General features: G+C 28.5%; 1 protein-coding gene across 7 annotated transcripts in view; it reads left to right on the forward strand.

Moving 5' to 3' along the window:
- LOC136075088 (NACHT, LRR and PYD domains-containing protein 9-like) overlaps window positions 1-14,853 on the forward strand; it is a 66,325-nt gene that overhangs the window by 28,849 nt on the left and 22,623 nt on the right. For 5 of the 7 annotated variants that reach the window (XM_065787332.1, XM_065787334.1, XM_065787335.1 and 2 more), the window contains 2 exons: window positions 6,939-8,270; window positions 12,769-12,825. In XM_065787332.1, the coding sequence (XP_065643404.1) occupies window positions 6,939-8,270; window positions 12,769-12,825 (1,389 nt within the window). The remainder of the gene's footprint in view (window positions 1-6,938; window positions 8,271-12,768; window positions 12,826-14,853) is intronic. The other 2 variants (XM_065787337.1, XM_065787333.1) reach the window with 1 other exon arrangement.

Here is a 14,853-nt window from a genome sequence, read left to right on the forward strand (position 1 = left end):
TATAGAGATAGAGAATAGAATCCAGAGTAAGAAAGTGGCGAGCTTGATAAAGAGATGCAGCCTTAGCAGATGCTAATTTTGCAACCGATTTGATATATGGTTTCCAAGAAAGATTGAAAGTAAAAGTTAATCCTAGAAGATGAAGAGTAGGTGACTCATCGAGTACATCACCGTTCATAAATATAAGATCTAAATTATTGCGATAACGATTTACTGAAAAAAATTGAGTTTTATCTGAATTAAAGTTTACCAGCCACTGTGAGCCCCATGCTGTAGCAGAAGTGAGATCTTTTTCAAGCTCAAATGCCCCTTCCAAGCAATCAGAGGGTTTTGGTTTCTTATCACGACAAGAATAAATGATAGTATCATCAGCAAACAATGCCACCTTAGATGTGAGAATATCTGGAAGATCGTTAACGTAAATTAAAAAGAGTATAGGGCCAGGGATAGAACCTTGAGGAACCCCTGAAGTTACAGAATAAGAAGAAGAGTGTTGTCCATTGAGGACAACTTTTATGCTACGATTGGAAAGGAAGGATTCAATGATCTTAAAGATGTTGCCGGATACACTATAAGAAGAAAGCTTATGGAGAAGACCAGCATGCCAAACTTTATCTAAAGCTTTTGAAATGTCAAGAGCGATGGCCTTAACCTGTCCACCTTCATCTAATGCACAATAAAACCTGTCAGTTATTACTGTTAGCAAATCAGCGTTAGAACAAGAAGTTCGAAATCCATATTGATGGTCAGTAAGTAAGTTATTAGATTCTAGATGAGAAATTAGGTATTTGTTAATTAAAGATTCAAAAACCTTGCTTATGATAGGAAGAAGAACTTTTTACAATTGTTTCTAGCAGTAATAAACAGACATCTGTTTTATGGAGAGTTGTTTTGCTGATAAATATGGAAGTAATGGTTTTGATTGGCTATCGCAGCAGCACAGTGTGAGGAAAACCATGGAGGAGAGTGAGGCTTGACCTGGAATTATCGAGAGGGAATAAAAGATTCCATGCCAGCCTGAATCCACGAAGTTATGTAAGAAGCACATTTGTCGACAGGAAGACAAAAGATTTCTACCCAAGGGCCATCACGAAGAAAATCACGGAAAGAATCCCAGTCACCTTTACTGTAGTTGTAAGAGGTTTGATAATAAGGGGATTCAGGTGATAAAGAAGGATGAGATATTAGTTTTAGAGAGATCAAACTGTGATCAGAAGAACCTAAGGGTGAATGCGGAGAAACTGAGCACTGACTAGGATCAGAAAGACAGAAGTCGAGCAGAGAAGGTAAATGATTAGGGTTGTCAGAAAAGCGAGTTGGAAAGTTGACTATTTGAGTTAGGGATTTAGAAAGGCAAAAGTTGTGGGCTTTAATGCCTGCAGAGTCACTGACACTAGAGCCAAGTCATTCAGAGTGGTGAGCATTAAAGTCACCAACAACAACTATATTAGCTGATGGATAAAGAGAGAGGGCTTGGTCAATATGATCAGAAATAACATCAAAAAAAGTGCAGTCTTGAGATAAAGGAGAGCAATATAGAACAAAAAGAAAGGTAATAGAGTGAAGTGGTGCTAAACAAAAGCACATGAAAGAATAGCCTGTGAATTCAAACCTAGTTTCACGACAAATGGGTGAGTTCTTACGAATGTAAATGCCCAGGCCAAGCATGTGACTATTGGAGTCTTTACGAATTAGAGGCAGATAACCATCAACACTAAGATCACAAGATGAGACAGCTCAACTCAAATTAGTCTCACAAAGAGCATGTAGGTCTGGTGAACTGTGCAAGAGATAAGACTCAACAGAAGAAAAGTTACTTCGAAGACCACGAATATTAGTGAATGATTGGTTTAGAGAACTTGGTGATGATGATGGTTTTTTGTGTTTTATAGTTTTTGGTACTTTGTTCATTTTTAAATTAGATTGAAGAACTTGACTCAAAGCATAGATAGTACTCAGAACACCGTTTAATAGCCCAAGCAATTGTCTCATTACTACTAATAAACCCTAAGCCGTAACAAAGGGCTCCAAATGTGGCCTCCGCAATGCACACCAAAAGTACAAACAGGGACACCATCCATGCGCAACATGGCACTGTTAATACTTTGATATTTTTCAGCTGTTGATGGAATCAGCCTCTCTGAGAGCTACCACAGAGTTCGGGAAACCTGACTACCAGCCGGCCTCAGAACCATAAAACTGAGTTTTAGAGCTCTACCCTCATTAGGAGATAATAGAATGAGTTGCCTAGTCTTAAAAACAGAGACACAAGCAAACCCATGCATTGAGTCAAGAAGATCCAGCGTTCAACATTATAAACTGGAAACAATGTATTAAAAATACATCTGCGCCAGCCTAATAGATGAAGAAGGGGTGCAAGGCTGGTCAACAGATAGAATCTGTTTACCCCTTACCCAACAGATAGAACCTGTTTACCCCTTAACTATTATTTTAATACTCATTTTAAGGCTCATTCTTAAAGAGATGTAATTACAGGTTTGCCCTTATTGTTGATACTTACAAAGATTCTCCAAAAGTCATGAGAGCCTAATTTTTGTGAATAAATACGAGATTTCATGACCTGAGAATAACGGGCTTTGGCGTTAGTCAAAACCTTTTTATAATGCTTTCTAGCAATAGTAAACAGATGTCTGTTTTCTGGAGAATTGTTTTGCTGGTAGACGTGGAAGTAACGGTTTTAATTGGAAATTGCAGCTGTACAATGTGAGGAAAACCGCGGAGAAATGAGAGGCTTAATCTGGAATTGTTTATCGAGAGAGAATAAAAATCCATACCTGCTTGAATCCGCGAAGTTATGTAAGAAGTACATTTGTTAACAGGAAGGCGAAAGATTTCTACTCAAGGGCCATCACGAAGAAAATCACGGAAAGAGTCCCAGTCAGCTTTAAGGTAGTTGTAAGAGGTATGATGATAGGAGGATTCAGATGATGAAGAAGAATGAGATAATAGTTTTAGTGAGATCAAACTGTGATCAGAAGCACCTAAGGGTAAATGTGGAGAAACTGAGCACTGACTAGGATCACAAACAATACATAAGTCAAGTAGAGAAGGTAAATGATTCGGGTTGTCTGTTGGAAAGTTGACTATTTGATTTAGGGATTGAAAAAGGCAAAAGTTGTGGGCTTTAATGCCTGCAGAATCACTGACACTAGAGCCAAGCCATTCAGTGTGATGAGCATTGAAGTCACTAGCAACAACAGTATTGGCTGATGGATAAAGGGAGAGGGCTTGGTCAATATGATCAATATCAAAAAGAGCGCTATATTGAGATGAAGGAGAGAGATATAGAACAAAGAGAAAGGCAATTAAGTTGAATGGTGCTAAACAATAGCACATAAAAGAATAGTCTGTGGATTCAAATTTAGTTTCCTGACAAAAAGGTGAATTCTTATGAATGTAAATGCCCAGGCCAGGCATGTGATTATTGGAGTCTTTACTAACAAAAGGAAGATAATCATTAGCACTAAGATCTCAAGATGAGACAGCTGAACTCAAATTAGTTCACAAAGAGCAAGTAGGTCACAAAGAGCAAGTAGGTGAACTTTGCAAGAGAAAAGACTTTGTAAGAGAAAAGGCAAGAGAAAATTTACTTCGGAAACCACAAATATTTGTTAATGATGATGATGGTTTTTTGTGTTTTATAGTTTTTGGTACTTAATTCATTTTTAAATTTGTTAAAGAACTTGACTCAAAGCATAGATAGTATTCAGTACACTATTTAATAGCCCAAACAATTGCCTCATTACTATTAATAAACTCTAAGCCATAACAAAGGGCTGCATTTGTGGCCTCACCAATGTACACCAAAAGTGCTAAAAGGAACACCATCCATGTGCAACATGATGCTGTTAATACTTTGATATTTTTTTGCTGTTGATGGAATCAGCCTCTCTGAGAGCTACCACAGAGTTTAGTAAACCTGACTACCAGCTGGCCTCAGTACCATTAAACTGAGTTTTAGAGCGGTTCCCTCATTAGGAGATAATAAAATGAGTTGCCCAGTCATAAATACAGAAACACAAGCAAAACCCATGCATTGAGTCAAGAAGATTCAGCTTTCAACATCCTAAACTGGAAACAATGTGTTAAAAATTCATCTGCATCAGCCTAATAGATGAAGAAGGGGTATGAGGCTGGTCAACAGATAGAATCTGTTTGCCCCTTATATCTACAAGGCTGCTGGACATGAAACAGATTGTACTGGGTTACATGCTACCAGTAGCAGGATAACCTAACCTGACATACGTAAAAGTAACCTATTTAAGTATTGTTATCTGTATGTGTTCAATATACTTCGCTTTGAAAGTTATTTTCTTTTCCTAGTTTCTTTATTTTTTTTGTAACTGACTCTCATCAGTGCAATTGTTCTTTTCTGCGTTTTTTTGTTTTGGTTTTTTGAAATCTTCTCAAAATGACTAAAAATCTGACCAGTTTTTTGCAACTAATTTTTTGTTATTTATAGAAACTATATGTAGTTACACATAGTTTCTATAAATTGCACTAAATAAATACACATAAAATACACAGAAGTATATACACATAAAATACACAAAATAAATACAACATAAATACACATAAAATTTACGAAATCCATAAAATACACAAAAGAATTTGTTTTATTCTAATTATTAATGTTCTCCATAATGCTTACATTATCTTTTTTTCATGCATAGTTTGACATCACTTGAGTCATAAAACTTTTTAAGCAAGTCTTCTTCGTATTTTTGTAAGACTTCATACAATGGTGAAATAGCTTAAAATCCTTTTTCGTTAAAAATCTTAGCATAGTAATCTCTAATTTGAGAAGTTGTGCAAAAGTGCTTTTGTTGAACAGAGTAGTTGCTCTTTTATCAAGCTTATGATTTTATCAAAGTTTTCAGCCTCTTTTAATTTTTTTTTTCTCAATTTGTTTTTGTTTTTTGTTTTTTTGTTTTATTTTTCAATTTGTTTCTCTACACATTGTTGAGAAAGTATTGAGGTCTTTGAATGTGTTTTAATGTTTTCAATGTCAGGTTAATCTTATGATATCTTTGATATCTTATAATAACCTTATGATATCATCCTATGAGACTTATGATAACCTCCTATCAACCTTATGATAGTCACCTATGAACCATATGATAACCTCCTTATGAACTTTGTTCAAACCTCCTATCAACCTTATTAAAGTTTTTAAAGTTGTTATTTATCATTTTTTTTTAATTTTGCTAAAAATTAGCTATGAACCTTATGATAACCTCCTTCTGAACTTTGTTCAAACCTCCTATCAACCTTATTAAAGTTTTTAAAGTTGTTATTTATCATTTTTTTTTAATTTTGCTAAAATTAGTTATGAACCTTATGATAACCTCCTATGAACCTTTTGATAACCTCCTATGAATCTTTTGATAGCCTCCTATGAACCTTATGATAACCACCTATGAACCATATGATAACCTCCTTATGAACTTTGTAAAACATCCTATGAACCTTATTAAAGTTTTTAAAGTTATAATTTTTTTTTTTTTAACTTTGCTAAAAATTAGCTGTGAACCATATAATAACCTTCTATGAACCTTATGATTATCTCCTATGAATCTTATGATAACCTCCTATGAATCTTATGGTAACCACCTATTAATCTTATGATAAACCTTATGATAACCTCCTATAAATATTATGATAACCTCCTATGAATCTTATGATAACCTCCTGTGAACCTTACAGTAACCTCCTTATCTTATGATATCCTCCTAAGAACTTAGATGATTTTCTCCTAAGAACTTAATGATAATCTTTGATAGTTTCATTTTAAAGTTTTTAAAGTTGGTGTTTATCATTGTTTTTTAATTTTGCTTAAGTTAAGTTTGCTTAAATTAGCTTAAGGAATTAAATTTTTATTAAGAATTCTAACATTTTTTTAAGAAATTTAATAAGATGTTGCCAAGAAATTTCAGTAAAATAAGTGTTTTTTTAATTAATAATCAGTTATATTTAAAAAGTTTTTGAACCAACAATTTTATGCTTAAGTAAAAAATGATAAGAAATAAAAATGTTTGTCAAATATAATAAAATTAACTCAAAATATAATTTTGGTTTAAAGTATCTTCAATATTCACAACTACCAATAAAAATCAATTTCATAAAAATTAATTTTATTCATATTAGTTACAAGATTTTTTTTGTTAAGAAGTTTCAGTACTTTATTTGTAATGAAATTACTAATAATAGTACTTTAATTGTAATAAGTAATGAAAATACTTTAATTAGTAAATGAAAATATCAGATAAATTTGTTTATTATAAGCTTACTTTTTTTTATTTGTTTATATGTTTTTTATGCTTGTTTTTTAATATTATTTACATCAATTAAGTTGTTATGTTATGAGACTTCCACAATTTAGGATACATTTTTTTTTATTTACTTTTTTTTTTTAATTGGTGTTATATCCCTCCCACATCACCTTAACTTCAAAACATGAAACTTGCAATCAAGACCACTGTACAAAGGAAAAAGTTGTGTAAGAGCCATTGTTAAGAAGTTTGTTAGAAGTGATACTTTAAATAGATTACATATTAAAAAATCATAACTTCAATCAGTTTTAGTAAAATTTTGTCAGATCGAATAATAAATAATAACATAACAACAAATAAAAAAGTTATATATAGATATATTAACAAATAAAAAGTTTTTCAAATATATTAACATTAACTCTAAATAAAAAGTTTGTTAAAAATAATGTTAATTTTAAATGAATTAAAATCATTTCCCAAGAAAACTATTCATTAGACTTATTCAGAAGTTATATGTCAAGTTTATTATAATAAATATTATACGTTTATATAAAATTATAGTAATAATGATCATCATTGTCATGATCATGAACATTAGCAAAATCGTGATGATGACATTACTTGAAATTGTTTTGTTTTATTTAGATTTGTTGAGGATGTCGGCTGAACTAAAAAATTATTATCTTAAATATTATGGGGAAGTTGGTGAACTTCAACCACTAATAAAAGCATCTGCAAATGTAAGTCTAATACAAAAATTTGTTAATCTATATATTGTTGATGCCGTGAATGCTCAAGTGGAACGCTCAATGGATGCTGTTAATACTGTTGAACGAAAAAAATTTCTGGAAAAGCAAATGCGTTACACACCAATTTCATATAGTGAAATATTTATGAAAGAAAAATCTTTAACATTAATATCTGGAATAGCTGGTATTGGGAAAACATGGTTGCTTAGAAAATTTTTGCTTGATTGGTCAAATGGTTTGATTTGGAAAAATGTTGAACTTGTTTTTTATTTGGAATGTAGGAGACTCAATCAATATTCAAATGTTTCTAATATTAATGAATTACTAGATATTTTCTACAAAGAGATTGTAAATGGCTTTAACATTAGTAATTATACTGTGCTGTTTATAATTGATGGATTAGATGAGTTTAAATATTTCAATGAGTTATTAAATCCAAATTTGACTTGTAACTATCCTATTGTTAAAGTTTTAGAAGAAATTCAAATTTACAAAAATGTAATTGCTGGTAGAGTTTATGCAATAGATCAATACCAAAACCTAACTACAAAACATAGCAATAAGTTAAGCATTCAAATAATGGGATTTAATGAAAATGGAATAAATAATTATATAGAAAATCATGTTTTGAAAGAAAAAAAAGAAGTTGTAAAAACAACTTTAAAGGAATCTCCAATTGCAAAAGCCATGGCATCTGTTCCGTTTTATTTGTCTTCTATGTGTAAAATTATAAGTTATTCAACAAAAATAGATTCAAATTCTTTCTTAACAATGACAGATTTGTATGCAAATATTTTTTTATATTTTTTACGAGAACACTTTTTTAAAAACAAAGTGGTTTTTGAGATAATGGAAGACAGTTCCAATAAAAAACGTATTTTGAATATTTGCAAAATTGCATATAAATTGTTTGTTGAAAATAAAATAATTTTTTCCAAAGAAGAAATTCAAGCTTTTATTAATGACTTTGATAAAAATGAAGGTAGTTTCTATGGATTTATAGAAAAGATTGAAACAGATCTAGGTTATTATTATCAATTCGCACATTTGACAATAATGGAGTTTTGTGCATCTGTATATGCATATAATTGTATAAGTAGTAAAGAGATTATTGCCAATGAGAGGCTGAAGAGTTGCTTATCGATGATTTGTGGATTAGCCAATAAAAACCAAAACAGTTTACTAAAGTTTCTTGTTAACCTGAATCCTTCTTGGTTTTCTAGTTTTAGTAAGTCATTTAAACGAAAGTTTTAGTAAGTTATTTAAACTAGAAAGATAAACACACTATTGTTCATTAAGATATAAATAATATAGAAATTTTTTATTTCTTTTTAAGATCTTATTTTTTTAGTGCAATATATTTATGTATATATGTGTGTATTTGTATTAGGTAAGGTTTTAACTTGTTATTTATGCTAATTCAATTCATTCTTCAATATAAATATTGAGAAGCAGCTATATTTTTTCATTCATTGACTTTTGATTTTATTGACTTCCATGCAAAAGTTAAGAAACAATTGATTTAATTCTTTCATTGACTTCCATGCAAAATTTAAGAAACAATTGATTTAGTTCTTGCATTAACTTTCATGCTAGGGTTAAGAAACAACTGAATTTTAATATAAAAATTTTTCACAAATCATCGAATTATCAACTTTTCAATAATATACTTTAATTGAGACAGTCTTGGTAGCATAACTGTTATTATAAAAAGGATTGCAGAGTCTTTTTTAAGAGTTTTTGTTTATAAAATATTTCATATAACTTTTATCAAATTTGTTTACAATGTAAATTTATGACATAAGTGCGCTTTTAAAATCCCTTCAACAGATAGTTCTGTGTTGTTGTTTTTTTCTAGACTTTAAAAGTATGTAATGAATCCACAAAATAACATTTTACTTTGAAAATGTTTTGTATTTACATTTAGAGTGAATATCTTAAAGGGATTTTTAATACACAAAACACTTTTTGATAGAGTAACTAATTGCTTCTTATACTTGTTTATAAAGCATGCATTTTTTTCAAATTGTTAAAGAGTATTATAAATTTTTTTTATATTTCATTAAGTGTCTATGATAAGCTAGAATCCAAAACAAGATATTATTTACTTAAGTGTGTTTTTTTTAATGATAAGTTAAGGGCCGTAAAAAACCAGCTTATAAACTTGATTTTATGACTAAAATTAATTGCAGTATTTGTTTTTTTTTTGGGCTTTAAACTGTGTTTTGTTTATTAATTGTGTAAGACTTGCAAAACATAGGTTCTGTTCTGCTAAAGCTGATACTTAAAGTCCTAAGACTGATAGAGACTAAAGTCCTAGAAGCTTTTTTGTTGTCTTTTATGTTCAGAACTAAAAAGATATGTAATTTTATATATATATATATATATATTTATATATATATATATATTTATATTTATATATATATATATACATTTATATATATATATATATATATTTATATATATATATATATATATATATATATTTATATATATATATATTTATATGTATATATATAAATATATATATATTTATATGTATATATATAAATATATATATATATATAAAAATATATAAATATAAATATATATATATATATATATATATATATATATATATATATATATATATATATATATATATATATATATATATATATATATATATATATATATATATATATATATATATATATATATATATATATATATATATATATATATATATATATATGAATGCATAATGTACTTATAATTTTATTACCATATTTTTGTTTCTAGAATAAATTTATTTTGTGCTGTTTTATTGTTAAACCTATAAGTAACTTATTTAACCTTTGTTATCTATATGCATTCAAGTACAGCCTTCTATATTTCTTTATGATTATTGGTTAGATATCTAAATTACTAATAAAGTAATAAAGTTACAGAATTCTAAGTTAACTTCTTAATGTTGTATGGACTTATATTCTCAAAATTTTAATTCGGTATCAGCTTTTTTCCATCTAATGGCATAGGCATCCGCTACAAATGTGGTATTGGTACATCACTAATATATATATATATATATATATATATATATATATATATATATATATATATATATATATATATATATATATATATATATATATATATATATATACATATATATGTATATATATATATATACATATATATGTATATATATATATATATATATATATATATATATATATTTATATATATATATATATGTATATATATATATATATATATATATATATATATATATATATATATATATATATATATATATATATATATATATATATACTCTTGCATGGTCATCTTTAGTTTTTACCCAAATATGTCAGTTTTAGGTTTTTTGTATTTTTAAAGACCGGAAAAACTTATTTTTTTTTTTCAAATATTTGATAGACTGCTTGACCCAACCAAACCCTTAGTCGATGTAGCAGCACTCCGTTGAGAGTCAGGCTATTTGTCAATCAATGGCTATACGCGGAGTGTTGCTGCATTGATAGTTGTTGCAGCAACACTCCTCGCATGTTATACAGTTGAAAAATAAAAATATATAAAACGAATGATTTTTTTTTAAAAAAAATGCTTTCAGCCTTCTTTAAAGTTCAAATGTAATATGAAATGTATAAAAATTTTCAGAATGTTTTTTAAAATTCTAGTCTTTTAATCTGCTGTTTTGCGGTTTAATTACTTCCTGTAATTAAATTAATGCATTTTAACATTATCTAACCTTACATTTGTCAGCTTTAAAACCATAAACAAGCAAAGAGCCATTTTTTACCACAAACACATTTCCTTAGCCATAAACTCTAGGAAAATATATATATTTTTCAATATTTGCTCTTTAAACAAGGAACTAATGTTTCCAAAAGAACTAATGTTTTAGGAAAAAAACTATACAAATAAGATATTTTTGAACACTTAGGATCATTCACAGTAAATGGATGAGACTTTATTGAATGACTAGTAATATGAGAATGCGTTTTAGTAAATGGCACAAGTGACACTAGCTCTTTAGAGCAGTGTCCATTATAGTATTTATAGAAAAGAGAAAGAGAAACAACATTACAATTAAGTGATAAAGGTTGCAGGTTGGCTGCAAGAGAAGGTCCAACTATGTTTGCAATGCATATTTGCACCTAGTCTAAAAAAGATATGGCGTTGTTGCAAGATACATATGTCAAATATGACAACAGTATTTCATACAAGAACAGATTTAAAGTTTATAGAGATGTAGAATAGAATCTGAGTAAAACAGTGGCAAACATAATGAAGTGATGCAACCTTAGCTGATGATAGTTTTGCAATCGGTTTGATGTATGGTTTCTAAGAAAGATAGAAAGTCAGACTTAATCCTAGAAGATGAAGGGTAGCTTACTCATCAAGTATAATACTGTTCATAAATATAGAAAGATCTAGATTGTTGCGATAATGGTTAGTTGAAAAATATTGAGTTTTATTTGAATTAAAGTTCACCAGTCATTGTGAGCCCCATGCTGAAGCAGAAGTGAGACCCTTTTCATGCTCAAATGCCCCCTCCAAGCAATCAGATAGTGTTGGCTACTTATTAAGACAAGAATAAATGATCAGCAAACAATGTCATCTTAGATGTGAGAATTTCCGGGAGATTGGTAATGTAAATTAAAAAGAGTATGTGGCCAAGGATAGCAATTTGAGGAACCCCTGAAGTTACAGGATATGAAGAAGAATGCTGTCCATTAAGGTTAAATTTTTCACTACAATTGGTAAGGAAGGATTCAGTAATTTTAAAGATGTTACCATATACACCTTAAGAAAAAAACTTATGGAGAAGACCAGCATGGTAAACCTTATTAAAGGCTTTAGAAGTGTTAAGAGTGATAATCTTAACCTCTCCACATCTATCATATGCACAAAAATATTAGCTATTATCGTTACCAAATTAGCAGTAGAATGAGAAGATCGAAGTCCATATTGATGATCAGAAAGTAAATTTGTAGATTCAAGATGTGAGATTAGGTGTTTGTTAATTAAAAACTCAAAAACATTGCTTATTATATATGATAGTAAGAAGACTAATAATATGGTAGTAAGTTGAGTCAGATCACTCTCCAGAATTTTTAAAAGTTGGTGCTGCTAAAAGATGCTGCTTTCCAGCATGCTGGAAAACATGACTCTTAAAAGCACTTTTTAAATAGTTTTTAAAGTATAGACAACAGCTTCGTAAAACGCTTCTCCAAAACTATAACAGGTATCTTTTCCAAACTTCAAGCTATATTAGAGTCTAAACAGGAAATTACTTTAGATACAGAAGCTGGAGTGATTTGAATGTCATGCAATGGATCAACCTGTTTGTTGGGTATATCAGGTAGAATGCAACTAGTGGAACCAAGATATAATAATAGCAAAAACTTCTTATCTTTTGACTGTAAAACATGTGTAGTGTTGCTACATTTACTATATTATAGCCTGCTGCTACAAGAGAGTGTTACTACATCGACTATTTTATAGCCTACTGCAACAAGGTAGTGTTGCTACATCAATTATCTTGCAGTCTGCTTCAGCAAGGAAGTGTCGCTACATCGACTGAGGGTTTGGTTGTGGCAGGCAGTCTACCAGTTATTATATTAAAAAAAACTTTTATTTTAAGTTGTTTTTAAACTTTTGTATATGAAACACTACAAATATAAATGATGTTTTGTTGCATTAAAAAATAATTATCTTAGGAAACTGGTTCTTTGGAAACAGAATGATTGGTCGTACTGGAATAATATGGATACTGCGTAAGAAAGTTTATATTTTAGTAAATTGTTATTTATATTCTTTAGTAGGATCCTAAAGTGCCGAGACAAGTTGTGTTCATTTTAAAGAGAATGATAAAAAAAAATGTTGAGGCAGACTTTTTTTTAAGTAAAAAAAATAAATTATTATATAAAAGTATTGCAAGAAAAACAAACTTTGTTGTTTTACTCAAAGCTTGCCGCCTCCACGTTAGCCTTTTTTTTTTTATCATTCTCTTTAAAATGAACTCAACTTGTCTCGGCGCTTTAGGATCCTATTAAAGAATATAAATTGTTATTTATATTCTTTAATAGGATCCTAAAGTGCCGAGACAAGTTGTGTTTATTTTAAAGTGAATGATAAAAAAAAATGTTTAGGCAGACTTTTTTTTAAGTAAAAAAAAAATAAATTATTAAATAAAAGTATTGCAAGAAAAACAAACTTTGTTGTTTTACTCAATGCTTGCCGCCTCCACTTTAGCCTATATCTCAAAGTCTTTAAATATATGCCGCAATCTACAGACTTTATAATTTATTCAAGCGGGTTTAATTCCAAAGAGTTTAATGGCGTCATTGTAGAATTTCGATAAGAAATATAGAAATTCATTTTTTTTTAATCAATATATAGAATTTTTTTAAAATTGTTATTATAAATTACGATAGAATTTTTTTAATTTCTCAATTTATATAAATTTTTTTTATTCATCATAAATTACTATAGAATTGCTTAAGTTATTTTAATTTCTAAATTTCGCAAAGCTCGCATTAAAAATATAAAGTATATAAGATATTTTAAGCTTGTCTATTGTCATAAATTGTTTTTTTGTGTTTATATTTATTGTTATTAAATGATTATTATCCTTATTAAAGTTCTGTTAAAAAAATTATTTTGTATAATTTAACACTACCGCAAGCCGCTGACAGCAGCTTTCGAGTATGTTTCACAATTTATCTTGTTTTGTACATAAATTTTCACTCTAGACATATATAATTTGTTTGTAAAAAAATAAGGTTTCTAAAGGTTTAACTAATTCTCTTCACAATCAAGATCAAATAAGAGCCATATTGTGTTATTATAAAAAGTTATCACTTGACAAAGTTAAAAAATCTTGACTAATCCTGATTTAAAAAAACTTCTTTAAATTTAGTTGTAAAATAATGTTTACATTGTAAAATTTAACTTGTAGTAGTGTATAAGTATTTAGCTAAGTAATTAAAAACATCTTTTTTTAATCTAGAAAACATTTAAGATTTTGGACTTATAATTACTAATTATTAAATATTTAATAATTAGTAATTAAAGCACTTTGCGTTTCTCATTGTTCAATGATGCATGTTAAGAACTTATTTAATTGAAAAGTTTATTTGATTAGCTGTCTATTGATATATAGTTTGTTATGCTTTTAAAAAGATTTATTATTCAAATATATTTATTATTTTAATAAGTTGTTAATGTTTTGCCTTCAATTTGCATTAAATTTTATTCAAAAAAATGTGTAGTTGCTGTGTAAAGATTACCGTTAAAACGGGTGGTAGCACAAGAGTTAACCTTATGAAAGTTTAATTAACAGCATTTGTTTGCTAAACTTTTCATCAGGTGCAAGTATTATAGAAAATCTTATTTAATCATGCGAGAATATATTTGATGAAATTTATTCTGTAAAAAATGTATTGCTTATTTTATTTTATTTTTAAAATTGAACAGTTATTGGTCAAGATTGCAAAAAAGTGTAGCATCATTGAATAAATTTTAAAATTGAAATTGTTTATAAAACAATTTCAGAAAACATTTTATTGACAATTTTGGTAGTTTTTTGATTTGTAATTTTAAGAGACAGGTTACTATAAAATACTTGCCAAATACGACATAAATTGGGAAGTATTAAATACAATATGTTTTTTAATTTTAAAATTATATTGATTGAAAAGAAAAAAAGTTCTACAATGACAACAAGCTTCAAGTAAAACAACAAAGTTTATTTTTCTTTGTATGCATTTATTATTTTGTTTTACTTCTGCCTAAACGTTTTT

The sequence above is a fragment of the Hydra vulgaris genome, chromosome 01 (genome assembly GCF_038396675.1).
Source record: "Hydra vulgaris chromosome 01, alternate assembly HydraT2T_AEP".
Classification (NCBI taxonomy): domain Eukaryota; kingdom Metazoa; phylum Cnidaria; class Hydrozoa; order Anthoathecata; family Hydridae; genus Hydra; species Hydra vulgaris.